This window comes from Grammomys surdaster, unplaced genomic scaffold (genome assembly GCF_004785775.1).
Source record: "Grammomys surdaster isolate TR1022 unplaced genomic scaffold, NIH_TR_1.0 126071, whole genome shotgun sequence".
NCBI lineage: Eukaryota > Metazoa > Chordata > Mammalia > Rodentia > Muridae > Grammomys > Grammomys surdaster.
Window position 1 is genome coordinate 815,151 of NW_021620880.1, and position 25,737 is coordinate 840,887.

At 42.3% G+C, this 25,737-nt stretch overlaps 1 protein-coding gene and 1 long non-coding RNA gene across 2 annotated transcripts; one reads left to right on the forward strand and one right to left on the reverse strand.

Annotated features, from left to right (window-relative positions):
- Nucleotides 1–3,289: 3,289 nt before the first annotated feature.
- Nucleotides 3,290–4,262, reverse strand: LOC114611027. The gene is made up of 2 exons (XR_003709782.1): nt 3,535–4,262; nt 3,290–3,439 (listed from the first exon to the last, which is right to left on the reverse strand). It is a non-coding gene; the product is annotated as an uncharacterized LOC114611027 (long non-coding RNA).
- Nucleotides 4,263–4,531: 269 nt separating this feature from the next.
- Nucleotides 4,532–25,128, forward strand: Slc16a1 (solute carrier family 16 member 1). Its single transcript, XM_028755663.1, has 5 exons — nt 4,532–4,679; nt 15,953–16,212; nt 19,075–19,218; nt 20,552–21,397; nt 23,239–25,128. Exons 2-5 carry the CDS (start codon nt 15,996–15,998, stop codon nt 23,511–23,513), a joined length of 1,482 nt encoding a protein of 493 aa, XP_028611496.1. The 5' UTR covers nt 4,532–4,679; nt 15,953–15,995; the 3' UTR covers nt 23,514–25,128.
- Nucleotides 25,129–25,737: the final 609 nt, after the last annotated feature.

The following is a 25,737-nucleotide window of genomic DNA, read 5'->3' on the forward strand; positions in this document are numbered from 1 at the left end:
TAATGTGTACTGGTGTTTATCAGCATGTCTGTATGAGGGTGTCTGATCCCCTGGAACTGGAGTTACAGACAGCTGTAACTTGCCATGTGGGTGATAGGAATTGAACCTGAGTCCTCTGGAAGAATAGCTAGTTTTCTTAGCCACTGAGCCATCTCTCCAGCCCCAGAAAATAATCTTTTAGCGTCTCTGACTCCATTTTATTTTCTTTTTGAGATAGGGTCTTGCTGTGTAACCAGATCAACGTGGCAGTATCTTGTTCAAGCCTATCTCAAACTCATGCCTCCTCCTGTCTCAGCTTCCCCAGTGAGGGGATCACAGAAGGATACCATGACGCACGGCTTTTCCATTCATGTTAAATGTCTGTGGGGTATGCCATCATTCTCCTGTTCTCAGCATTAATTTTTCCTTTTTCTTCCCTCCTTTCTTTTCTTTCTTTTTTTTTTTTTTTTTTGAGACAAGGTTTCACTATGTAGCCCAAGCTAGCCTAAGATTCTGAGAGCCATCTGCCTGTCTCCCAAACGCAAGGATTAAAGATGTGAACTACTAGGCTAGGAAAGTTTAAAATAAATTAATAGTGAAAAATATGAACAGTTTATTTCAATTTATTTAACAATCTAAGAAATTCACAGTATGAACAGTTCCAGCGCAGTTGGGATTCGGGAATCTTGGTGTCTTTAATGTGGCAGGCTTTGTAAGTAAAATGCATGGGTACTTTAGATAGCATGCATGATGGAATCTCTCTAAAACTCATCTCACTGGTTTCATTCTCAGCAAACTGCCCTGGCTCATCATGGCCTTTATTGTTCCTAATGTAAGACTGTGTTCTATTTTTAAAAATAAATGCATGACCACCTGACAGTATTAATTTGTCAGACATGATGTCAGGGCCTTCACAGCTACCATGGGTTTTGTCCTTACCATCCCTCATGTTCTTATAAAATTACACTTTGATCCCAGAGGAACTTTAGTAGTTTCCTGGTGAGATGGAGATGCAGCCTGCTATCCACCTGTGTCTGGAGGAAGTGCGTAGTAGTCTCTAAATTTTTCAATCTATGTTCCTTAGTTTATTTCCTGAATGCGTCATGGTGTAAGTTAGAATAAGGACTTTAACTGGTGCTATCCCATTGTTTTCTCCGAATCTCCCTATTGTTTTGTTTTGTTGGTTTGTTGTCTCAAGTACTGGATGTCACATAAAAGTCCTTGTGCCACACGCTCAGCCCTCTGTAATCTTTGGATCTTTCCCTCTCGTGCACCTTGTAAAAATAACAGTAATATTAGTTCATGGTCCAGGATGGCTCAGTAGGAACTGGCTGCCAAGCCTGACAACCTGAGTTCAATCCTCAGGTCTCACATGGTGGAAAGAGAAGATTGATTACCTACAGTAGTTTCTTTACACACACTAAATAAGTATAATTAAAAATAAAAGTATTAATTCATAAAACTTATGGAGGCCTTTCAAAGAATTACTAACCACTTTTTTACAAATACTATCTCATTGATTATCACAATAGCCCAGGCTTCTCAGTACTATCTTTAATTTGCTTTGGGCAAGGACTTGAAGTCAGAGTTCAGTTAATTAATGGCCCAGATAGCAATTATGGGACTAGGTCCTCTGATTCCAACCTATACTCAACTCACATCATTAAGTCCCTATCTGCCCCAAGCCAGGTTTTGTAGAGTCTGAGTCTTCAAAACATTAATAGCTCTCTCTACAAACAAAATCATAACATAACATATAACAAGAATATAATCCTGCTCGGTGCCTTGGAAGTAGGTGCTAATGGGTACCCTTTAGGGTTTTAGATTAAGCTTTATGGGAAAAAAATCTATTTATTCTCTCATGCTGTCATATGTAATGTGCTTTTGACCACGTTCTTCCTCCATTGGTCTCTCTTCTTTTTCACTCCTTTTGGTATTTTCAAGATAGGGTTTCTCTATGTAGCCTTGGCTATCCTGGAACTGGCTCTGTAAACCAGGCTGGCCTCGAACTCATAGAGATCCAACTGCCTAAAGGTGTACACCACCACCACCACCCAGTCCCTTAACTTCTCTTGACCCTTCCTATATATTACTACTCTAATTACCTCTAATTACATTACCTCCTTCCGCCACCCTAAAAAGCCAGATTTTCCAAAAGATTATTCTTAAATGAATAAAACCTAAGTGAACTAAGAACAAAATGCTAGAGCTACAGCCTAGCCACAGAGCACTTACCAAAGCACTGGGGTGGGGGATGAGGTCTGAAGTAAATCCTAATTGTAAAACTGTATTGTCACAGCAACCCTATGAGGCAGGCTGTGAGCTAGGTATTACCTTTCTTGCAGAGTGGAGAATGAGGCTTGACTTGCCCAAGGACACAATATAAGTGAGCTGTCAAGTATCAAAGATGAACTCCAGAGGCCTGGCTCCCAGATTTCTATTGTGGATTTATCAGTTTCCCACTACATTCCACAGTGCCTACCCTGAAATCAGGTCCATAACTGAGATCTCAGTGTGTGTGGGGGGGGGGGTAGAGAGAATCATAAGTTTATGAGCATCCTCAGATACACAGGTAAGGTTTGAGGTCAGCCAACAAACAGAACCATCCAGAAACTTCCCACCTCTCTAGCTCACATTTTCAAACCATCTCCCTGAACACTATTACCACCAGAACACTCCAAGTACTGCCTCCCCTTGTGGTGCTGTAGATCTAAACAGGGGCCAGACGCCTGCAAGCTAAATGTTGTACCAATGAATGCCTTATCCTAACAATCCTAAACCACTACTGTTTTAAGTTCCAACCACCCCAATGATCTGAAGAGCTTTTCCCTTCTATGTATCTATCAGATATAAAAGACAAATTACCGCTCATAAGCAGCACTTGGTGGTGGATTTCAAACTAGATCCTACTAACACGCTGAACTCTTCATATTGAAAGGAGGCAGCGGGTAGGTGACAGCACACAAGGCCTCTTTTTAATCTCTGGTTCTTCATTCACAAGACAAAGCATAGGGCCTATTTCAGATGGCTAGGAAAGCTAGTGTAGGTGAGGAGAGGCTGGAGACAAATGAAGGGGAGGGCAGGGTCCTGGTATGCAGCAAGAGCCTTGAAAGTCAGGAGGCCTGACTCCTTTAAAATAATATTCTCACCAGTGCGGTGGAACACATGCCTTTAATAGTGGTACTCCAGAGGCAAAATCAGGCGGACCTCTTGAGTTCGAGGCCAGTCTAGTCTACAAGTTCCAAGCCAGCCAAGGCAAGACCATGTCTCAAAACACAAATTAAACAAATAAAAATATTGACACCGACTGTGATGGTGGTGCATGCCTTTAATCTCAGCGGTAGGGAGGCAGAGGCAGGTTGATTTTTTTTTTTTTTTCAGGTTGATCTCTTAGTTCGAAGCCAGCTTGATCTACGTGGTGAGTTTCAGGCCAGGTGGAGCTATATACACATGAGACAATCTCAAAAAACAAAACAAGAAATCAAAACCAATCAAACAAATACCCATCCCATAATAATAAAAACATCAAGGGTCCTAGTCATTAAGAATACTCACTAGTTTACTTCAAGAAACTTTGGTTATCTGGGCTTGGTGAAGAACCGAAAATGGCTCTTGTGACATCAGGCTCTGTAGCTTTGACTTTAAATGTTGGCCACTTCCTAGCCTGGTGACTTCTGCCAGTTAACCTCATGAAGCCCGGGGTTCCTTATTTACAAAATCGTCTTAGCACCTATCTCATACCGTTGTGAAGGTCACACAAGATAATTCTGATACAGTGCTTAGCATGCAACTGTCCCAATCCCACTAGTTATAATTCCAACCCGTCTCCAAAATCCAGTGTTCATAAACTTCTGGCCTGAGAGCGTGTTCACATCTGCGTTTCCAACGTACACACCCTCTGCCCCGGGGCCAGTTTCTCCTGACCAGCTTGTCCTTAAACTAAGCGTTCATCAAATGCCACAGGTCAGGCTCTGTGACGAGATACTTGCGTAAAATTGCACATTAAACTTCCTAACGCCTCCACAGTGGCTGATGCAGCGCGAGGAAATAGGCCCGGAGGGCTCCAGCAACTTCCCCAGGTCCCCCAGCCCGGGTTCCAGGCCCATATTGGAGTCTACCGACGTCCATTCAAATGCTGTCCAGTCCCTCGACTCCGCCAGTCCATCGCCACCGCCCTCTGCACCTCAGGGTCGGCCTCAGGGCAGTTTTTCCCTTTTCTCCTCCAGAGCCTGAGGGGTGAGGCCCGCGATGGCGTCCCGGGCACGCGCCAAAAAGCAGCTACCCCTCAGAGCGCCGAGAAGCGCCCGGGACTGTGCCGGGTCTCCCGGCCGCGGCGCCGGGTCACGTGGCGGGAAGGGGGCGCCGGCGCGCGCGCCCGAGCGAGCGGGCACGCGCAGCCCGCAGCGTGTGGAGGCGCGAGATGCCGAGCAGGGTGTATGTATGGCAGGGAGGGGGCGGCGGCCGGGAAGGCCGACTCCACCCCCTGTGCGCATGCTCCGGCCCCCGCGGGTTATAAGGCAGCCGCGCCTGCCCCGCCAGACAAAGTGGCGAGCTGCGACGTGACTGGTCGGTTGTGTAGGTGCAGCAGCCAAGGAGCCCGGCGGCGAGCAAGGGACACGAACGGGACCCCCGGCTCGGAGGAACTGCGGCCCGCGCCGCCGCGTCACGCATACTCTGGGCGCCGCGAGACACACATAACGGTTAGTCGGGGCTGAGCGGGCAGCGCGCTGCACGGAATCCGCGGTGCCCTTGGTGCCCCGGTGGGGTCGCGGAGCCCGGCGGGCACGCGGAGACTTTCGTCCCTGGGGCAAGGGTGGGGGGGAGCGACGGGGCATCCTGGGCGCGCGGAGCCGCATGGCCCGGAACGTGGCGTGGGTGAAGGGGACCTTGAGGCTCCGGGCACAGCGTCTCTCCCGGCCGAGCTGCGGGCCCATGGTCAGGTGGCGGCCGCCGGGCTGCGGGAGTCGGGTCATGGTGCCCGGTGACCTTGGGGGAGACACTTCCAGTGAAGCCTACTCTAGGCTCCTGGAGAGATGCTTAGGTCGGGAAGAGGGACGACCTGAGGCCGGTTCACGTGGTGCACTCCTGCCGCCTTCTGCTCAGAGGGAAGGCACTGGGGCGGGAGTTACTTAGGACTCGTGGCACACCCGCCCAGCCTCCCACGTCTGCCAATCGGTGTCCCACCTGGTGACTCGCTAGAGTGGTGTGAGGAATGTGGGGAGCTGCATTGCGGACCGCCGGTACGACACTACGGGGTTCGAATGAACTTTGAGGAAGGGGCGGAAGGTTGGGATAGGGGCTCTTTGTGGTCCAACCTGTGGCTTCAGCGCGTCTGCCGCGAGCACGGGGTCTTAAGGCATCCCCTGGAGAAGATTTAAATATCTTTACATTTGGTCAGAGCTCGCTTTCTGGGCCAAGTACATCCCTTTTTCGAGTGCGTTTTAGCCTTTCTTTATGGTGGCGTTTTTGGTGCAACCAGCAGTTGCGAAAACTAGCTTCTGATCACTCAACCAGGAAACGCACGTGCTACTACTTCAGTCTTTTCCCGTTTTCCAGTGGCTCATTATAAACTGGCCGGCTACTGCTAGTAGTTACACAGTGACAAGCTACTTTTGTTTTTTTTACCCATAACTAATTTTGAAATCTTCAGGCATTATACAGCTTAGGCTGGAGGTGTGTGTACAGCTCAGTGGTAAGAGTACCTACCTGGCCTACCATGCCTGAGGCTCCAAGGTTTGATCTCCGGCATTGGGGGAAAAAAACTATTTTGGTTTTGAAATAAAATGACTATATGCTGACGTGTGAGATTAGTAATTGTATTGAGAGTTTGCGAAAGGGTGGCTAGGAACTAAGTCAAGCAGTGTGGGTTTTTTGCTTGTTTTTCTGAGCTGAATAAGAAAGAGACTATCTCGAATTAGTTAGTAAATGGTCCTAAGTCCAAGTCTTCGGGTGTGTGTGTGGGGGGGGGTGGACAGTCCTTGGCCTTAGCCTTTTGTAAATTAAATCCAAGGTATACAGGCAGGAGGTATAGGCTTTACATAGTGAGACCCTCCTCAAAAAAAACAAAAAAAAAAAAGCAAAGTAAAAATGACCAAGTTTTACAACTTTGCCTTACAAGTACCATAAGAGATGACCAATAATTCAAGACTTTAGATTGAGGGGGGTTGGCGACAGGGTTTCTCTGTGTATCCCTGGCTGTCCTGGAACTCTGTAGACCAGGTTGGCCTTGAGCGCAGAGATTTGTTTCTGCTTCCCCAGTGCTGGGATTAAAAGCGTCTGTCACCATATCCAGCCTAGGACAAATTTTTATTTGAGCGTATTTCAGTAATTTCATTGTGGGTTTAAGTAGATACTGTTGGCTTATCAGATTGTGACCTTGTTAAATATGAAAGTTCTTAGTTTGAGGAGCATTTTGAGAGTTTTAAAGATTTAGCTGTACGATTTACATAATCCTAAACAGATTAAGGGGGGCAGGGTGGGGATGAGGTGATGCAAACATGGATACCTGTAAACTCAGGCCAAAAACAGTGTTAGATGAGTGTTCTCCCAACTCCTTGAAACTTTCATTCCCACTGTGCTTCAGGAACGTCCCAGTATGCATTTCATGCAAGGTCTGGGTCCCTGTATAATGCCTGCTTGACTTTATTTCCCATACTAAGGACTAGGAATATGGAACTTGAACACAAAACTGAAAATTGTGGCTAGAGACATTAGGATTCAGCAGAGAATGGATTCTAGTATTTACCCTTGGGTTTGTAGTCTAGTTGGAAAGCAGATGTAGTTAAGTACTCTTAGCAACAGAGTTAGGGGAAAAGTAAGGTTACCATGGGAACAAACTGTATTGTGTATGTGTGAAAAGATGCTAAATTTAAGGAAACACTAGGTATGCCTGAGGAAATACTACTTAATCTGCAGTTTGACAAAGGGGTGGGAGCTAGTTTGGCATAGGTGGTGATTGGCTGAAAGGGCATTTCAGACAGTGCTGGGGCCATGCAGAAGCTGAAGGAGTTTCATCAAAAACTAAAGCATAGAGAGGTCAAAAATAATAAGAGGGAAGAGAAGTGTCAGCCAGTGGAGTGTCTTAAGTCATTGTAAGGACACAGAAAGAGACTAAACAGTTAAAAAAGAATGAGGTGTGGCTGAGCAGATTTGCATTTTAGTTCTGGGGATAGATAGCTGGTTTGAGGAGGTTCTTAGAGTGGGACCCTATGTGAGTACCTAGGGGAATCTTTGGGAAAATGAAGGAAACAGGGTTTTGGGTAGGGGACTAGCTGAGTGTTTGTTGGAGGTGAGAAACAAGGGTGAAGTTAAGGATGTGGTTCAAGTTGCTAGCTGGAGCAAATATAAGTTTCTTTATCTTCATTTTAACCAATGGGAATCCTGAGGTAGTGTGACTACATCAGAACTGCCAACTTATAAAACTTGTAGGTTAAATTCAAAGCCATTTCTGCCTCTTGTGTTTTTAATTGGTGAAGCTGAAGTTGTTTTGTTTGTTTTTACCTTCTCTACAGTTTATTTAGTATGGAAAATGCTAATTAGCAAGCCATTGACTCACTTCAGTCTCATTGCTATACCTTCCTACTTTCTTTGTGAAGTAGTAAATCCTAGATGAAATAATAATGACAATAATAACTTTACTGACTTAGCTATCTATATCCATAGCTATCTGGAGGATAAGAGTCTTCAGAAAATCCTTAGTCACATTGTCCTGCTTTTAAAAACTAACATCACCAAATACTCATCAGTGTTCAGATTTTCCCAAGTTGTGTTTATATCTATGTATTGAATTTTGTTTTTTTAGTAACTGGGTCCCTTGATCAAGGATACAAACAAGGTCATATATATGTTTGATGTTTGAAATCTATAGGTTTCTTATCTGATTTATTTCCCTTTTCTTCTAGTCTTCCCAGTTTGGGATTTTGAGCTTGTCCTCCTGGCATAGTTTAACATGTTCTAGTTAGCACATCCCGCTCTCACATTGTGTCTCCTCATTGGAAGCTCACTTGAAGACCAAGCACTGCAGTCGGGTTTTTATTTCTGACAAAAGGTTTAGGAGGGGAGATAAGTATATTTCATGTTTACTATTTCTACTTGAAGACATGTGATGGTTTTCTTTCTGCTGTATTTACAACCTACTCTTGGTTCGAAAAGGCAGTAATTTAATTGCACTTTAGTTTTTACCAACTTTATATGTGCATTTTTGCATTTGAGACCCTCTCAGATAGCCTAGGCTTGCCTCACACTTTCTGTGCACCGAGATGGCTTGGCTTGAACTCATGATCCTCCTGTCTCCACTTCCAAGTGGTAAGACCACAGGCATGAGCCACCATGCCAAACTGTAATCCTATTTTTATTTAATAATGATATATGACTCTTATGTGAGTTCCAAGGATTGAACTCAGATCATCAGATGCCCTTCATGGTTTTTTTTTTTTGGGGGGGTGGGGGGTTAAGCAGTGGAACCTTAATCTACTTTTTTTCAGTTACCTTTGAGGCATTTAATTAAAGTTTAATGTAGTACTTATTCTGTTTTCTACTTCTTCACCCCAGAACCCTAACCTTGTGATTCCACTGTTCTTCCAGGTAACCATGCTTAAATCCTCTTATGTCATCTTAGCACTTCCCCTAGTAGGCCTCCTCCTCCCATGCACAGACAGCTGCCACATCATCTTTGCCTCTCTGACTCTCTTTCATTACTGTTAGTGTTACCCAGTTTAGATTGCTTTGTGATTAATTCAGTGGTCGTTTGTTTGTTTTTGTTTTTTTCAAGACAGGGTTTCTCTGCATAGCCCTGGCTGTCCTGGAACTCACTCTGTAGACCAGGCTGGCCTCGGACTCAGAAGTCTACCTGCCTCTGCCCACCACAGCCCAGTGAATTCAGTGGTCTTTTACCTTGTATTATTACTATTGTTGTCAAGACAGAATCTTATGTGGCCTAAGCTGGATTCAGATACCCTGTGTATCTGAAAGATAGTCTAAGTCACCATACCTGGTTTGTGTGCTCCTAAGGACAAACCTAGAGCCACATATATGCTAGGCAAGTGTTCTCCTGACTAAGCTACAGCCTTTGCCTTCTATTATTGTCATCCTCTTCCTTCTACACTATCCTACCAGTTTCTGATCATCTCCCTAATCAAAACCACTCAAGGGGTCGGGGCAGGGAGATCTCCTGTGAGTTTGAGGCCAGCAGGCTCTTCATAGTGAGTTCAAGGACAATCAGGCCTACATACAGAAACTGTCTCAAAAAAAAAAAAAAAAAAAAGACAAACCAAAAGCAAACTGATAGGGTGATGCACACTTGCAGTCCCAGTGCTGGAGAGGTGGGGACATGATCCCTCTTAAAGACTAAAGTGAGCACGCTCAGGCAAAGTTAGAGACCTTGTCTCAACAAAGCCCATGCAGACCTATGGCCTCCATATGTGCATATATGCACATACACGCAAGTGTGTATACACACAGACTTTCATGGTTTCCCACTTTCTGATTGATTTATTTGTTGAGATAGAATTAAGTCTTTCTGAGTCAGGGTCTCACTGACAGCAGTCTGGCATCTGGAAATCCACCTGCTTCTGCATCCTGAGGGCTGGGATCAAAGATGTGTACCGCTATGCTTGGCAAGTAAATCATCTTTTAAAATTCTGTGTGTTCTTTAATTTGTCTTAACCACGTGGCATTTTCTTCCCTCTGATTTTTTTCTTTTGGAGGAATGGTGGAGGGGCATAGACCTTCCAGCAGATGATCTACTGTGAAAGAGTGAGCCCTAGTGTACAAAAAAGAGTTTCAAAGCTCAACACTCACCATCGCAGAATGAGCTCACCTTCACCAAGTAACGAAGGCTCAGCCCTTGAAGGATATCACTGACCATAAATAGACGAACAAGACCCAGTTCTGTTTATTGTCACACTTCTACCCTGTTGCTGATTACAGCTTATAATATTCAATTTGACTTGACAGAATTAGCCTTTGTAGAGAAAAGAACTTTAAGATGTTCCTGTATTGCCAGGTGGTGGTGGCACACGCCTTTAATCCCAGCACTTGGGAGACAGAGGCAGGCGGATTTCTGAGTTCGAGAGTTCGAGACTTGCCTGGTCTACAGAGTGAGTTCCAGGAGAGCCAGGGCTACACAGAGAAACCCTGTCTCGAAAAACCAAACCAAAAAAAAAAAAAGATGTTCCTGTATTATAAGTTACATAACTGATCATTGGTTGAAAAACAAATCTTTCCCATGATTCTGTTTTGCCTCTGGTGGTTAGTGGTGTTCATTTGTTGGTTTTGGATGTTGGGGATGTGATTACTTTTTTCATAGTTGTGACCAAGTTACCCGACAAGAAGCAACTTCAAAGCGGCAGGCTTTCTTTCAGCCCAGGTTTTGAGTATCACATCAGGATGAGGAAGGTGTGACAGCAACATAAGGCTGCTTGCTTACATCTGGCCAATCAGGAAGCAGAGCTGGTATAGCGTATAGGCCTCCAGACCTGCCCTTAGGACACACTTCTTCTAGCTAGGTCTTCTCTCCTAAAGGTTCCTCAGCTTCCCCAAACAGTGCCACCAGCTAGTGACTTTAATATTCAAATACATGAACCTGTGAGGAACATTTTGCTTCCAAATCATAACAGGATAAAACGAACCCACTACATAATTGAATAACTGGAAACTTGAGTCAAGTTGGTAGAGGTAGTTCTTTGCAGGCCTGACTGCTTGCATTAGACTCCTGGGTCCACAAGGTGGCAGGAGAGAACCCGACTCAGGATAGTTTTCCTCTGACCTCCATTGGAGTGGTATCCACACACCTTTGCACACTTACATTCTTTCTCTTTGAATAAATTTTAAAAATTGAGAAGGAAATCACACTGTTTGTAAACTATCTTGGAGAGTAAAATTTTTTGTTTGTTTGTTTGTTTGTTTGTTTTTGTTTTTGTTTTTTTAAATAAAGATTCTTGGTATAGCTCTGGCTGTCCTGAAACTCACTCTACAGACCAGGCTGGTCTCAAAATCTGAGATCCGCCTTGCCTTTGCTTACCAACCACCACCCAGGTAGGTTTTCTTTTTTCAATATTTTTAAATTACATTTCTTTAGCAAGAAAGGAGAGAGAGTGTGTGGAGCAAAGAGGACAATTTGCAAGAGTTGATTCTCACCGTGTGGGTCCCCAGGATCAAGCTGCCTGTCAGGCATAGTGGCAAACGCCTTGACTGGCTGAGTCATCTTACCAGCCCAGTTACTGAGTTTTGAGAACCAAAGCAGTGTTTTTTAACCTAGTTTTCTCTTCTATTTTCCTATAGGAAGTTTTTTTTTTTTCTCCATCTTATCAGAGATTTTAAACTTAGCAGTCTGCAGGATTAATCTCCAAGGTGTGTGGAGTTCAGTAGAGTTTGTAAATTTTTGGGGAATCTCAACTGTGGGTGTAGGCTTGTTAGTAGTAGTACCTGTGACTTAGAAACTAGTAAATCTCAGATTTTATCAGCTGTTAGACACAGATTGAAATTGTCACCATTTCAAAAATCACTTTGGTTATTATACTGGCACTTAACAATGTCTAATTAAAAAAAAGTGACAGTTGTAATTTTGATATATTTTTATGCATCTATGCATTTACTTTTGTTTTTAAAGGATAGGGCTCACTTTGTAGCACAGGCTGGTCTTGAACCCACTATGCAGATTACAACTCTTCCTCCAGCCTCTGGAGACTGGGATTACAGGTGTGCCCTGCCATACCCAGTTTAAAAATGTATTCTGATGAATTCTACAGGTATTGCCAAACTGCCCCAGGAATCTGACACCCCTTAGGGGAAGCATTACTTTTGTTCCCCTGGAGAGTGAGGCTAGCCAGACCTATCTATAAAGCTACACGGCAGAGAGACCTTGTCATAGGGTTATATAATCATAATGTCACAGGTTAAGTCACAAATTCAGGTAGAATATTTTTCAATTAGAAAATGTAGATGCCACCATTTAAATGGACATCTTAATTTGACTTGGGTTTTCTGGCCCTGTTTCCAGTAGGTTCACATGAGCAAATATACTTCACATTCATTGAAACATCCTATTCAGCAGCTCAGCTGGAAGAACCTTTAAAGAGGTCATTGAACCTTAGCCTTGAAATCCTTACAGATTAGAAGCACACATCCTTCCTTCAGCCTCTTCTGATTGTATTAGTACTTACTCTTAGCACTCTGTCACTTAGAAACCTCAGTTGAGTAGAAGGAAGACAAGTGGTTTAATAATTACTCTAATTTGAGGAAAATCAGGTACTCATTTGCAAATTGTATATTTCTAATAAAAAAAAAACCCAGTAATTATTTTAATGACAACATAGTGTGAGGTTTATATCATCAGTAATTAGGAAGGCTATTTAAAGGCTGGGCATGTGGTTCAGTGGGTGAGTGCTTGCCTAGTGTTCAGTGTATTTAGCAGTAAGTCTTTTACGAAAAAACACTCATGATTTAGAACAATATCACACTTGAACTGACACATAAAAAAACTACTACAGTATTTATCTTTCTGGATCTGATTTACTTTATTCAGCAAGTGTCTTTGGGGTCCATCCATGACACAAATGACAAGATTTTCTTTTTGTTTTTATTATTTAGGCTTAAATTATTGTATGAATGTGTGCATGATGTATATATGTAGGCATATATGCTGTGGCATTCACGTGGAAGAGAGGACAACTTTGGAGTTAGCTTGCTGAAGATTCTAGGGATCAAATTCAGATAGCCAGATTTGCTTGAAAGTACCTCTACCCACCACACCGTTTAGTGTCCTAACACCAGTGTCAGCTGGGCATGGTGGTGCATGTTTTCAATCCTGCTATTCAGGAGGCAGAAGCAAGTAAGAGTTTGTAGAGGCAAGCTTACATTTTGTGTGGTGTTTCTTTATGCAGTATGATTAAGACTATACGTGTTGTAATTGATGAGTGTTTTGTGAGTCAGATCTAGTAGTCATCTACTTTTCATAGGTGGTTTTCCTTTTTTTTCCCCCTTTTTTGGTTGGGGGATGTGAGGCAGTAACTGCTGGGGACTAAACCCAAGGCATGCTAAGTGTACATGTTAAGTATGCTACTGAGATACACTTCCAGCTTAATTCATTCATATTCTCTCTCTCTCTACACTTGTTTTTTGTTTGTTTGTTTGTTTTTGTTTTTCGAGACAGGGTTTCTCTGTGTAGCCCTGGCTGTCCTGGAACTCACTCTGTAGTCCAGGCAGGCCCCGAACTCAGAAATCCGCCTGCCTCTACCTCCCAAGTGCTGGGATTAAAGGCATGTGCCACCCCCCACCCCCGCCCCCTGGCCTCTCTACACTTGTATGTACAACACGGAGCTAGATCAAAACAGTTAAACAGGAGGCTATCATGTTAAATCAGTCTTATGGATCTGAGTGTCTGAATTTGAAGCCTGAAACTGGTTTATGCTTAGTAATATACATTGAGCTTTAGATATATTCTATATCTTTTACATTTCACAACCTGTCTGCTGACCCCTTTAGGAAGTGGAATGGGAGTTCAGGGAAATTAATAGTTTCCTGGGGCTTTTGTAACTTTTCTGGAGAGAGTCCAGGGCATGGGGTTGGAATACAACTTTGGCTTTCTAGATCACACCTGAACCACTGTGTTTGTGTGGGAGAATGTACATGTGATTATGGGTACCCTCAGAGCTGGGTAGCCTGGTGCTTATGAACCACCCAGTGTGGGTGTTGGCAGTCAAACTCAGGTCCTTTGTAAGACTAGTATGTGTTCCTAACCACTGAGCTATGTCTCTAACCCATTGGTGTTTTGTTTTTTTGTTTATGTGAGGGTTGTGTTGTGTTGATCTGGGTATTTTGGAAATCACTCTGTAGACCAAACTGGTCTCAGAAGGTAGAGATCCTCCTGCCTCTGGCTCCCAGGTGATGGGATTAAGTATGTTACCTGCCCTCCCACCTCAGTGCAGGTATTTCTGGAATGCCCCACTATGCTTAGCTTCTGTGACCTCTTAGGAGCCACATCTTACCATTCTGTCACTTGTTTTTTAACCCCCTGTTGCTTTAAGGCAATAACATTTAAACTGCGTGACTGCTGCACATTCTTAAGATTAAAATCTTAAAACTTTTGTTCTATCATTCAGCCTCTGAATTCTACCATGTGAGGTTAATATGTGTTCCCTTTTCCTGAACTACAGGCAAAGAGTCTAGTCCTATAATTTTCTTTTGGGATAAGGCCTTCTGTGTAAGGAAGAAATGCTGGTAGTATAAATGGAGACTTTTAAATCAGAATGTTATGTTAACTGTAACAATTATTTGTCAGGTGGTAGAATTGTGTTGAATCTGTTTCTGGGTTTTTAAATGTTTGCCGTCTTGCCCCCCGGCCCCCCAAAAACCCCTATTTTGGTACTCATTTATTTGTGAATCTTCCTAAAGCTACTTGAAGTTGAGTTGTAGATTCTGTAGAAAAGCTTTTAACTTGATGAGGCAAGTCTTCATAACTGAAAATTAGAGCTGCCTTTTAAATGGGACAAACCATAGCTGGCAGCTAAGCACAACACGTCCAGCACGTATTGCTGTTCTAGTCAGGGCTTGATGTGTTAGACAGCCGTGTGTGTGTGTGTGTGTGTGTGTGTGTGTTCTATTTCGTATATGTAAATACTCCTGAGGTCTTTTTAGTAGTTCTTTGGAAAGTTTTAAGAAGTCTTTATGCTCAGATAAAGGAAAGAGAAAATGAGTACCTGGAGCACTTGTACTTCGCAGATTTACCAGCACACCTATGTTAGTAGCTTTTTTTTAATTCAGTTAGGTACAACGTTCAAGAAACCTTGGCTTATATAAAGATGTTTTTATCTGGCCTGAATGAAATTTTCCTACAACATATCTCCATTTCCCCCACACCCCCAAAGGCTTGTTTGTTTAAAATAAATAAATAAATAAATAAATCCAGAGCCTTAATATTTAGATAGAGCTAAATATGGTAAAAGCCATATTTTCTAAGAACACAGGTACCCGAGGGATTTGTCAACCTACGCCTATTACTATAGAAGTGTGCAGTTTACTCATCCCATGTTGTGCTGGGGTTCACCGTCCCTTGGAGTAAAAAGCTGGATCCTCAAAGGAAGGAAAAATTTGTGACTACTTAGATCTAGGGAGAGCCTGAGTCAGAAATCAGAGGTTTCTGGGGTGGGGGAGGGAAGGAAAAGCAGATATCATGTCTTCTCTCTTAGGTAGCTGTACACATGTACATAAAACATGGAGGCAGAGTGGAGATTGGGAAGAAGGGGATAGAGTGACAAGAGAAAGGGGGTGCAAATATGAGCAAGTTGTGTGAAAAATATCAGTGACACTCATTATTTTATACACTGATAACAAAATTTGGTATTTTTAAAAAATCCTTATAATTCCAGCACTTGGAAGCTATGAGCAGAACCAGGAGTTTGAGGCTAGCCTCAAACATATAAGAGTTTGAAGTCAGCCTGGACTGTGTGATTTTCTCTTAAAAGATCTTAAACCTTTAAAAAAAAAAATACCTTTTCCCATATAAACAGTCAAAACTCCTGCTTTGCTGATTTCCTAGATAGAGTTGGGATGGTGTCACAATTGACATGTGATTTTATTGACAGAAATCTGTTTCACTTGCTTGGCTGTGAAAGCTGGCCACTTTACGGTACATGGTGTTTATTCTCCATAAAGTGTCATTGTCCAACGATGATAAAAATCATTTTTAAAAATCACATAGAATACACTACAAAGAAACAAAAGGGTTAAAACCAAAGCAGAAAAGTAGGAGTACTAGGTCCACTGGAATTGTAGAGTGACAGGTTTGTTGTTCTCCTTGCCCCCCACTTTTGGAGATAGGGTCTCACTATGGATCCTTCCCTCGCCTGAAAGAACAAAACCCAACAAGACATTTCCTTTGTCATTATGATTGTTAAAAGGCTTTTAGTGCAGAAAAGGAATTTGTGGAGGTTGTTTTGTTGCTGACATAATTTTTTTTCCACTTCATATCCTTCAGATACTAGATTTGCGCTGCATCTTGGAATTCATCTACACTTAAAATGCCACCTGCTATTGGAGGACCAGTGGGATATACCCCCCCAGATGGAGGCTGGGGGTGGGCAGTGGTAGTTGGAGCTTTCATTTCTATTGGCTTCTCCTATGCATTTCCCAAATCCATCACTGTCTTCTTTAAAGAGATTGAAGTTATATTCAGTGCAACAACCAGTGAAGTGTCATGGATATCATCTATCATGTTGGCTGTCATGTATGCTGGAGGTGAGTACCCACCGCTCCTTTAACTTACATTAGGCAGCCAGAGTCTGGACATTTTAGTATCTTGCTCAGTGTTACTTCCTGAAGGGTTGTATTAAGCGTGCTTTTCATCCCTGATAACACTGGGCAGCTCTTACTCCCTCATTCCATTGTGGCTTTTTTGGAAAAAAATGAAATGCAAACCACATTTCTCTTGCTCTCTGCCAGATATTTGAAAAGGACTAGGCTTGTCCCACAAGCACAAAGAGGTGAGGACAACTGACTCCCTGTTTGGCTGGCATCCTCATGTGCATGTGCACACACCAAGAGACAAGCTGAATAACTTGTTTCTGTGATGTTATGAGTTCTAAAAGCATTTTCGCTGCACTTAAACTTGAATTGTATCTTTTTTCCTTTTTGTTTTCTTTGGCATGGTGTGGAGGCTATGTAGAAAGTAAATTGCTTATTTAAAACATGTTTATTTTACCTGGAGACATCAAACCACAATTAAACATAAAAGTTAAACCTACCATAAAACTTGAGGTTATTTCATAGGAATTCTAGGGCAAAGTATTTTTGTTTAGCTAGGTTGGCAGTGTTCCATGTTGTCCTGTGAGCTATCCAACAAGATAGTTTTTGCTAAGAATTTAGTGTCTCAGATCACACACACTCACATGTAGATCTTTAATAGCCAACAGTCTACTTTTCAGTGGAGAGTAACTTAGCCTTAGGCTGCGAAATTGGTAGCCGATTCAGCAGTCTTTACTAAGTCTCTCGAGTGGATTCAGCTCTGGGCTGCATGCTGTAGGAGAGAACACTAATTTTGCTGTTCTTTTTGATGTAATAAGCCCATGAACAAACAGCACTGTATAGTTGAAGTCATAATTTTTTCCAGGGTGGGGTGGGTAGTTTGGTTTTTTTTTTGAGACAGAGATTTTTTGTATAACTTTGTCTCTGCAGACTTGGCTGTCCTCCAACTTACAGAAATCCACCTGCCTCTGCCTCCCAAGTGCTTGAGTTAAAGGCACACAACACTGTCACCTGACTTGAAGTCATAATTTAATTAAACATGATTAAGTTAATTGATTAAAACAGGGATAAATGGACAGGAGCAGTAATTTGAAGACCTGCTTCTTCCTGTGTATCTTTTTATGTCTTTAACTTAAAAAAAATATGGGTATGAGTGTTTTGCCTGTGTGCTATGTGAATGCCTGGTGACTATGGAGGCTGAAGAGAGCTTCAAATCCCCTTGGACTGGAGTTACACTTGGTTGTAAATTGCCATTGGTGCAGAGAAGCAAACCTAGATCCTGGGGAAGTCAAGCTCTTAATCAGCTGTGCTATCATTCATTCCCTCCTCCCTTCCTGGTTTGTTTTTTGAGACAGGGTCTCTGTGTAGTAGTAGGGTTTAAACCAGTACCCCACCCCATGCTAGGATTTAAAGGCCTGTGCCACCATGCCTGTCCGGTCCCCTTCCCTTATCCCCCAACCCCCACCTTTGACACAGGGAATTAGCTCTGTAGACCAGGTTGGTCTCATTCACAGAGATCTGCCTTCCTCTACTGCACCACCTCATTTTTTAAAAATACAGTTCTCATTATGTAGGCCTAGATGTCTTTGAATTCACTATATAGATCAAGCTAGCTTACCTCTGCCTTGGGTAGACCTATGTCACTGTTGCTGTTAACTTTGTTAACACAGGTTTCTGGGCTATTTGTTTTTAAATAAGTTTTGAGAGCTAAATTATATCACTTTAAGGTTTTGATTTTTATGTGTGATATCTTTGTCTCTGTTTTTGTGCATGTGAATCTAGTGGTCATAGAGGCCAGAAGACGGCATTGGATCCCTCAAAGATGTGGACAGTTATAAGCTGCCAAATATTGGGTGCTGGCAACTGAACTCAGGTCCTCTAAAAGAGCAGCAAGTACTCGTAGTCACTAAGCCATCTCTCTAGTCCTAGAAATTAGAGTTTTCAAGGGACAAGCCCTGGCTGTCCTGTAACTTGCTATATAGACCATTCTGACATTCAGAGTCACAGAAATCCTCCTGCCTCTTCTTCCTCCCAAAGGCTTAGATTAAAGATGTGAAGCACTACACCTGGCCAAAGGAAAAAAGATCTAAGTTGCTTTTGATTTGTTTTTCCCTTTTTTGAGGAGTTCAAATATTATAAAATTAGCAACACTAACCTAAACTTCATAGAACACTAGTGTTGCAATATTTATTTTAGAATTCTGACTATGTAAAGCCATATAAATAATTTGTATGAAAATGTACAGATATTCTATCAATGTCCTATACAAACAGGAGCTTAAGTTTTCAAGTGACTTGTGATGTCATAAACTGGCTATTTTCATTCCTTAGGCTTCTGGTAAGGGCCTATTCCTTGTAGCCAGTGCCTGCTAGCTGCCTCATGTGACAGAAGAGAAGATATGTTCCCTCAGGCCTCTTTCAGAAAGATACTTGATAAACTCACGAGGCTCTGACCTAATTATTTCCTAAAGCTCTTGCCTCTCAATACTCAGTGCTTTTGGTTTTCGGTTGAGTTTTAACATGATTTTTTTTCCTCTACCATATGAGGATGGAACCCAGTCATCTGCTGTAACCAAGCAGGTTCTAGTATCCTGTAAATAGGCATATCTATGAAGTGTGAAACTCAACTGTTTTTTTAATTCCAAATAAATGAATTTAATACTTCATTTTGTAATCAGCAGAAACGTTTGTTGGAGTTTGAAGATGTGCCTCACCCAGTGGCATAAAATGCAGTTGTCAGGCTTATGAACCATGGGATGGACTCATTAGTTTTCTAGTTGAAATGATCCACCTTCGAATTTGGCCTTTCTTTATGGATATGAGAATTTGTACTACTACATTTTTGATTCTCTCCTAGGTCCTATCAGCAGTGTCTTGGTGAATAAATATGGCAGCCGTCCAGTAATGATCGCTGGTGGCTGCCTGTCTGGTTGTGGCTTGATCGCAGCTTCTTTCTGTAACACGGTGCAGGAACTTTACTTGTGCATTGGTGTTATTGGAGGTGAGTGACACTGGTTTATTTATTGTCAATATTTGATAATACACTTGTCATTTTAGAGAACTGCTCATTAGCTGAGCACTAGTGAGGTGATTCAGAGTGTAAAGGAAACCTGAGTCTTTCCCTGACCCATGTGGTGTAAGGAATGAACCAAATCTGGTAGGTACAGCCCTCCACTCTCACACCATCATCTGGGCATGCACATACACACATAAAATTGTTTTATTCATTTAGAAGACAGGGTCAACTGTGTAGCCTTGGCTGGCTTGAAACTTGCTATGTAAACCAGGCTGGCTCAGATTCATCTGCCTGCCCCTGCACCATGCTGGGATGGAGTAAACTACTGCCATACAATATGTAGTTATTGCTAATTTATTTTAAGAGATGATTGTATCATTTTAGAATAGACAGTGGTAGCGGGCAGGGTGGCACATGTAATCCCAGCACTCAGGAAGCAGAGGCAGGCAGAGGCCAGCGTGGCCTACAGAATGAATTCCAGGATACCGAGGGATGGTGAGATAAAGTTTATGCAGTGATTCGTGGAAGGGTGGTCATTGGCTATTCTCTTCTTACCTCCTTTTCCCATGAACAATAGGCTTTTATTACATTAGCACAGGATGCTACCCAATTGACACTTCTGAAGGTTAAAGGTCTTCTCAGTTTTTATTTGGTCATCAAATTAAGAAAATGAGCTTTTGAATATTATAGCATTCAAATGTATGGTCTGCCATACATTTGCTTCAGTATATAAAATTAACTGTTTTTGTTTGCTTGTTTAGACCAAAGAGGATGAGATTTTGTGTATTTTGTCATCATTTTCTTTTAGTTAACTGTGTATTGTGAACAGCTTTTATTAATAGCATTCAGTGTTTGAGACAGAATAAAGTTTGCCGTGTCCAGCCCAGCTCCAGGAGTTGCTCTTATTTGGGGCAGTGAAGGAATGAAGGAAAGGACACAGTACATACAGAGTAAAGCTGAGGTTAGGGAACTCTAGAAATCTCAGCATGGTTATTATATACAGTTGAATAAGGACACAGTGTTAATTGTACATAGCTGTATCAAGACAGGGTTTATGGTGTATAGCTGGATCAAGGAGATGGGTTTAGCTAGGTTACAAGCATCACAGTTCCTGGAGCTGGAGTTACAAGGGTGTTATAAGCTTCCCAGTGTGAATAATGGGACTTCTGACTCGGGTCCTCTGCAGACAGTACATGCCTTAGGCACTGGACTATCTCTTTAACCCCATTTACTCCAATGTCTTTGCTTGGTAAGTAGTGTCAAAGATTATGTTCAATGTCTGTTTATGACAGTGTGCTGTCTGTGCTCCTTTCCCTAGGTCTTGGGCTTGCTTTCAACTTGAACCCAGCTCTGACTATGATTGGCAAGTATTTCTACAAGAAGCGACCATTGGCCAATGGACTGGCCATGGCAGGCAGCCCTGTGTTCCTCTCTACCCTGGCTCCACTTAATCAGGCTTTCTTTGGTATTTTTGGCTGGAGAGGAAGCTTCCTAATTCTTGGGGGCCTCCTCCTAAACTGTTGTGTAGCTGGATCCCTGATGCGACCAATAGGGCCTGATCAAGTCAAGCTAGAAAAACTCAAGTCCAAAGACTCTCTACAGGAAGCTGGAAAATCTGATGCAAATACAGATCTCATTGGAGGAAGTCCCAAAGGAGAAAAGCTATCAGTCTTCCAAACAATTAATAAATTCCTGGACTTGTCCCTGTTTACCCATAGAGGCTTTTTGCTGTACCTGTCTGGAAATGTGGTCATGTTTTTTGGACTCTTTACCCCTTTGGTCTTTCTTAGTAATTATGGTAAGAGTAAGCATTTTTCCAGTGAGAAGTCAGCCTTCCTCCTTTCCATTTTGGCATTTGTTGATATGGTAGCCAGACCATCCATGGGACTTGCAGCCAACACCAAGTGGATCAGACCTCGGATCCAGTACTTTTTTGCTGCTTCTGTTGTTGCAAATGGAGTGTGCCATTTGCTAGCACCTTTGTCTACAACCTACGTTGGGTTCTGTATCTACGCGGGAGTCTTTGGATTTGCCTTTGGTTGGCTCAGCTCCGTATTATTTGAAACATTGATGGACCTCGTTGGACCCCAGAGGTTCTCCAGTGCTGTTGGCTTGGTGACCATTGTGGAATGCTGTCCTGTCCTTCTAGGGCCACCACTTTTAGGTATAGTATGTCTCCCTACATTTTAGGTTCTGATCTGGTTATAAAACTAATGTGTAAAATACAGCTCTACCTTTAAAGCACAATTGAAGACTGCATTTTAATAATAGGATACATTTCAGTAGTAGTCAGGTAGAAGTGTACCTCTTTCATTCCCATGAAAGTGTACTAGTGACTGTCCTAACCACTGTGCATCTTGGACTCACAAAGCTTAGGATTATTTTAGTAGCAGTTCCATAGATAATTCTGTTCAGTTACAGTAGTTTATGAATCTTTATATAATTTGAGAGCTTGGGTTACTAAACTTTTTCTTTGGGTGTTTTTTGTTTGAGTAGTATTTGTTTTATATTTGGTTTGGGATTTTTCAAAGCAAAGTTTATGTATAGCTCTGGCTGTCCTGGAATTCTGTAAACCAAGCTGGCCTCAAACTCTGCCTCCCAAGTGCTGAGATTAAAGGCATGCACCACCACTGCCTGGCTTAAACTCTTTTTTAAAATCCCATCGTGATGGTGCACGCCTGTTATTCCAACACTTGGAAGCTGATGCAAGATGATTGTGAGGTCAGGATCAGCATTGGCCTGCACAGCAAGATCTTCACAAATGTTCCAACTTCCTTTTAGATAGTGGTGGTTAATTTATAGATAAGATTTTGACCAACTTACTTTAAAATTCTTTTTTTTTTTTTTTTTTTTAAAGATTTATTTATTTATTATATATGAATACACTGTAGCTGTCTTCAGACACACCAGAAGAGGGCATCAGATCTCATTACAGATGGTTGTGAGCCACCATGTGGTTGCTGGGATTTGAACTCAGGACCTCTGGAAGAGCAGTCAGTGCTCTTAACCACTAAGCCATCTCTCCAGCCCTTACTTTAAAATTCTTACGGCTTCCAAGGCTCTGCAGAGCGTGGCCCTGTCTGTCTCTCCAACCTGTTTTCTACCCTGACCTCTTGCTTTCTGATCTAGGACCTAACCCTTTTCTGTTTTTCTGCTCATAACCCTGTGCCTTTGCAGTGGCTGTTCTGCCTGGATCCTCTCTATCTTCTTTTCCTTGACAGGTCCATCTTCCTGCTGTCTCTGCTTCAAAAGAAGCAGCATTCACCCTATTCACTAGTCTCCACCGCCCACGTTCTAGTCCCAGAACTCTCCCTGTAGCACTTGTCAGTTTGTGTAATACCCATATAGAGTTCCTTTCAAATTGGTCAGGTGACATCATTGCCATCAAACAACACAAGGTTTTGGGAGAGGATGTATATGATGAGCCATTTTCCAAATTCATTTGGTGTCAAAACAGTAGAGAGGCTTCCTGTAGCAGGGAGGTAGCAGGTGCAGGCCTCAACTCAGAGCCTTGTGTTCCTTACTAGTCTGTGACCTTGAAGCAGTTACTTCCTGCTGCTGTACTTGAATTTCTGTAACTGCTAGAAGATACATTGTGGATTTGGTGCTGAGAGTGTGCTATTGGCTACAGAGCAGTGTTCTCAGGAAGTACTGATAAAGAACTTTGGCCTTGGTGACTGGAGTAGATCTATGTGGCCTTGGACACTCTCAAACTTCCTTTGAATTACAGTCTTGCCCTTTGTGGAGTGAGAATGGATTATGATCTCTGACTTTTATCATTGAGATTTGCCAAGAGTTAGTTGTTGCTGATTTGAAAGTAGAAAACACAAGGCCAGTCAAAATCAGAAACTCTATAAATAGAAAATCTTGTAGCTCATTTTTTGTACTATGTGTAGTTCGTGGGCTCTTTGAAGGTTGCTTTGGCATCTTTCTGAGTAGATCCTTGCACTTTAGGAGGTGTCTTTGTTTGCTCTTACCACATAGCCTTGTCTTCTGCATCTTTAGGCCGCCTCAATGACATGTATGGAGACTACAAATACACGTACTGGGCCTGCGGTGTGATCCTCATCATCGCGGGCGTCTATCTCTTCATTGGCATGGGCATCAATTATCGACTTGTGGCCAAGGAACAGAAAGCGGAGGAGAAGCAGAAAAGGGAAGGTAAAGAGGACGAGACCAGCACCGATGTGGATGAGAAGCCAAAGGAGACGATGAAAGCAGCACAGTCGCCGCAGCAGAGCAGCTCCGGGGACCCCGCAGAGGAGGAGAGTCCAGTCTGACCTGTGAAGCATGAAGAGAGCAGCGTGTGACCCACGACATCCGAAACATCCTGCTGGCCTCTAGTCTACCAGTGGTGCTCAGTGCAGACAGTGGACATTTGTGTGGAAAACCTACCAGGTGTTCATTGGTGGGATTTTTTTTTTCACTCCTTACCAATGCCTGAATTTAAAATATACAATGCTTTCGGTAGGGAGTGGTTGGCAAAGGATATGGGAAAGAAGTAGTGATTTTTTGTTTGTTTGTTTGTTTTGTTTTGTTTTAATCTTAGCTTTTAACAGTGTCATGAAGATTATAATATGTGCCTTAAATTTTAGTTTTTAGAACTCTTTAGAGAGCCTTAACTTTTAAAACCATTCTGCTGAATTCATCTGTTTTAATTGTCATTTTAAAAGGAAAAATAACAACTAGCTTGCTTGAGGTAACTAACCTTAATCTTGTTTTGTTGTTGTTTGTAGTGCTTTGTCAGACATTGTTACCAGAACATTTGTGAATAGAAATATTGGTCAAAAGTCGCAGGTTTATAAAACACTGACTAAAGTATTTTTCTAGCATTATAGTTGCCTGGCATATCTGCCTGCTAGGTATATATTTAAGAAATTTGAAGCATAAAATTCTGGGAACATCTTGGCAGTTCCAGCCACAGCCTGTCACCTACTGGGCACCTCTTCTCAAATGCTTACTACAGCCTCATGCTAAAATGTTATCACTAAATTGTTACCTTTGTTCCTATTCACAGACACTGAGTGGTTAGAGGTAATTGGCCATTTTTGAAATCAACTGCAAAAAGTTAGTATTAACATCTACAAAACAATTCCTTAATTGTTTGATTTAATGTAGACAGTATTTCTGGCATCAGCTGAATTCAGCATAGGTTTTCCCAAAACCTTGGTTATGGTGTGAGAATCTTAGGGTATGTGTGGGTTTGAGGGGCTTTGAGGTCTTGGTTTTTAGGATTGAACCCAGGGCCATAAGCATGCTAGGCATATGCTGTACCACTGAGCCACAACCCACAGGCACCCTGGAATCCTTCTCCTTAACCCAACCCCTGAAACCCTTTCTCTTGATTTTTTGATAGTTTCATTTATATTATTACTAGTTTAGAGCTGTATGTGAGATATTCAGTACAGACTGAATGTATGTGCTTTTTGTTTTTTACATTGTTTTTCAGTATTTGCAAAACCAAGAGGGTCAGTGTTTGGCCTCAGGGAAGCCAATAAAGATAACTAGGGAGGAAGTTGGCGAGTACAGTAAGTGCCCACCTCCCTGCCATACACCAAGGCTTAAAGAGGAATTTCTATCATGCTTACAATTATTTGACATAGTCTTACCTCCACATCTTAACTTTCATGACCCTTTCACTTACCAGAAATGTAGGAAAATGGGTTCAACGTAAGGATAGGAGGAAAGATGGACCAGATTGGAATTATAGTGTTTTTTTTTTTTTTAACCTGATGTCTTCTGAATAGAGGCAGAAAAAAATAAGACATATGACACTGAATTGTACTCAATGTGTTTAAAATACCATTGTAATTGACAGGGTGAATATAGATTTAAAACCTTGTGTAAGAAGCTGACTTTTTCCAAATAAAACATTTATTTTATTTTTAGAAAACAGCTCTTCCACATGTTTATTTGTAGGACATAGTGTGTCTTCATTTTTATTAATTTTTATCTTAACTTCTCTAATATTGAGTCATCAGTTTATATGCCTTGACTTGTAGATATGGTTTATTTTATGTTGCTTTTTCTCCTTTAGTTAAGTAAGACACAGAGGGAAGGATTTTAAGGCCACATCTTGAACTGATCCCCTGATGCAGTTAGCCTTAAGACACCGTGGAAACCGCCTGCAGTGTATAGTGTTGTGGTGAGAATTTAGAGAGGAAATCTTGAAAGTTTAGGCAGACTTCACCCTAGTTTGGACTCTGCTATCTTCTGTGAAGCCATGTCATTCATACTTCTGTGAACCTTTCTCTTCTATAAAAATGAAAGTCTTAGCCAGGCAGTGGTGGTGTATACCTTTAATCCCAGCACTTGGGAGGCAGAGGCAGACGGAAAGTCTCCGTTGATGGTGGAATTTTGAGCCGTGTGTGTGTGTGTGTCTAAGGATTCCCTTCTCAGATGCTGAAACTGCATTTGCTGGGTAGGTGTGCCTGTGCTCAGGGTTGAGCCCCAGGATTTATGATGCAGGTTCACCAACACTCTTCAGAAAGTGTTCTGAGTTAC

Excerpts from the sequence above, each read along its gene's own strand:
- Slc16a1 (XM_028755663.1), top strand. The coding sequence starts at position 15,996 with ATGCCACCTGCTATTGGAGGACCAGTGGGATATACCCCCCCAGATGGA. Across the intron at positions 16,213-19,074 it reads GGCTGTCATGTATGCTGGAG|GTCCTATCAGCAGTGTCTTG; the intron begins GTGAGTACCCAC and ends ATTCTCTCCTAG. Across the intron at positions 19,219-20,551 it reads GTGCATTGGTGTTATTGGAG|GTCTTGGGCTTGCTTTCAAC; the intron begins GTGAGTGACACT and ends TCCTTTCCCTAG.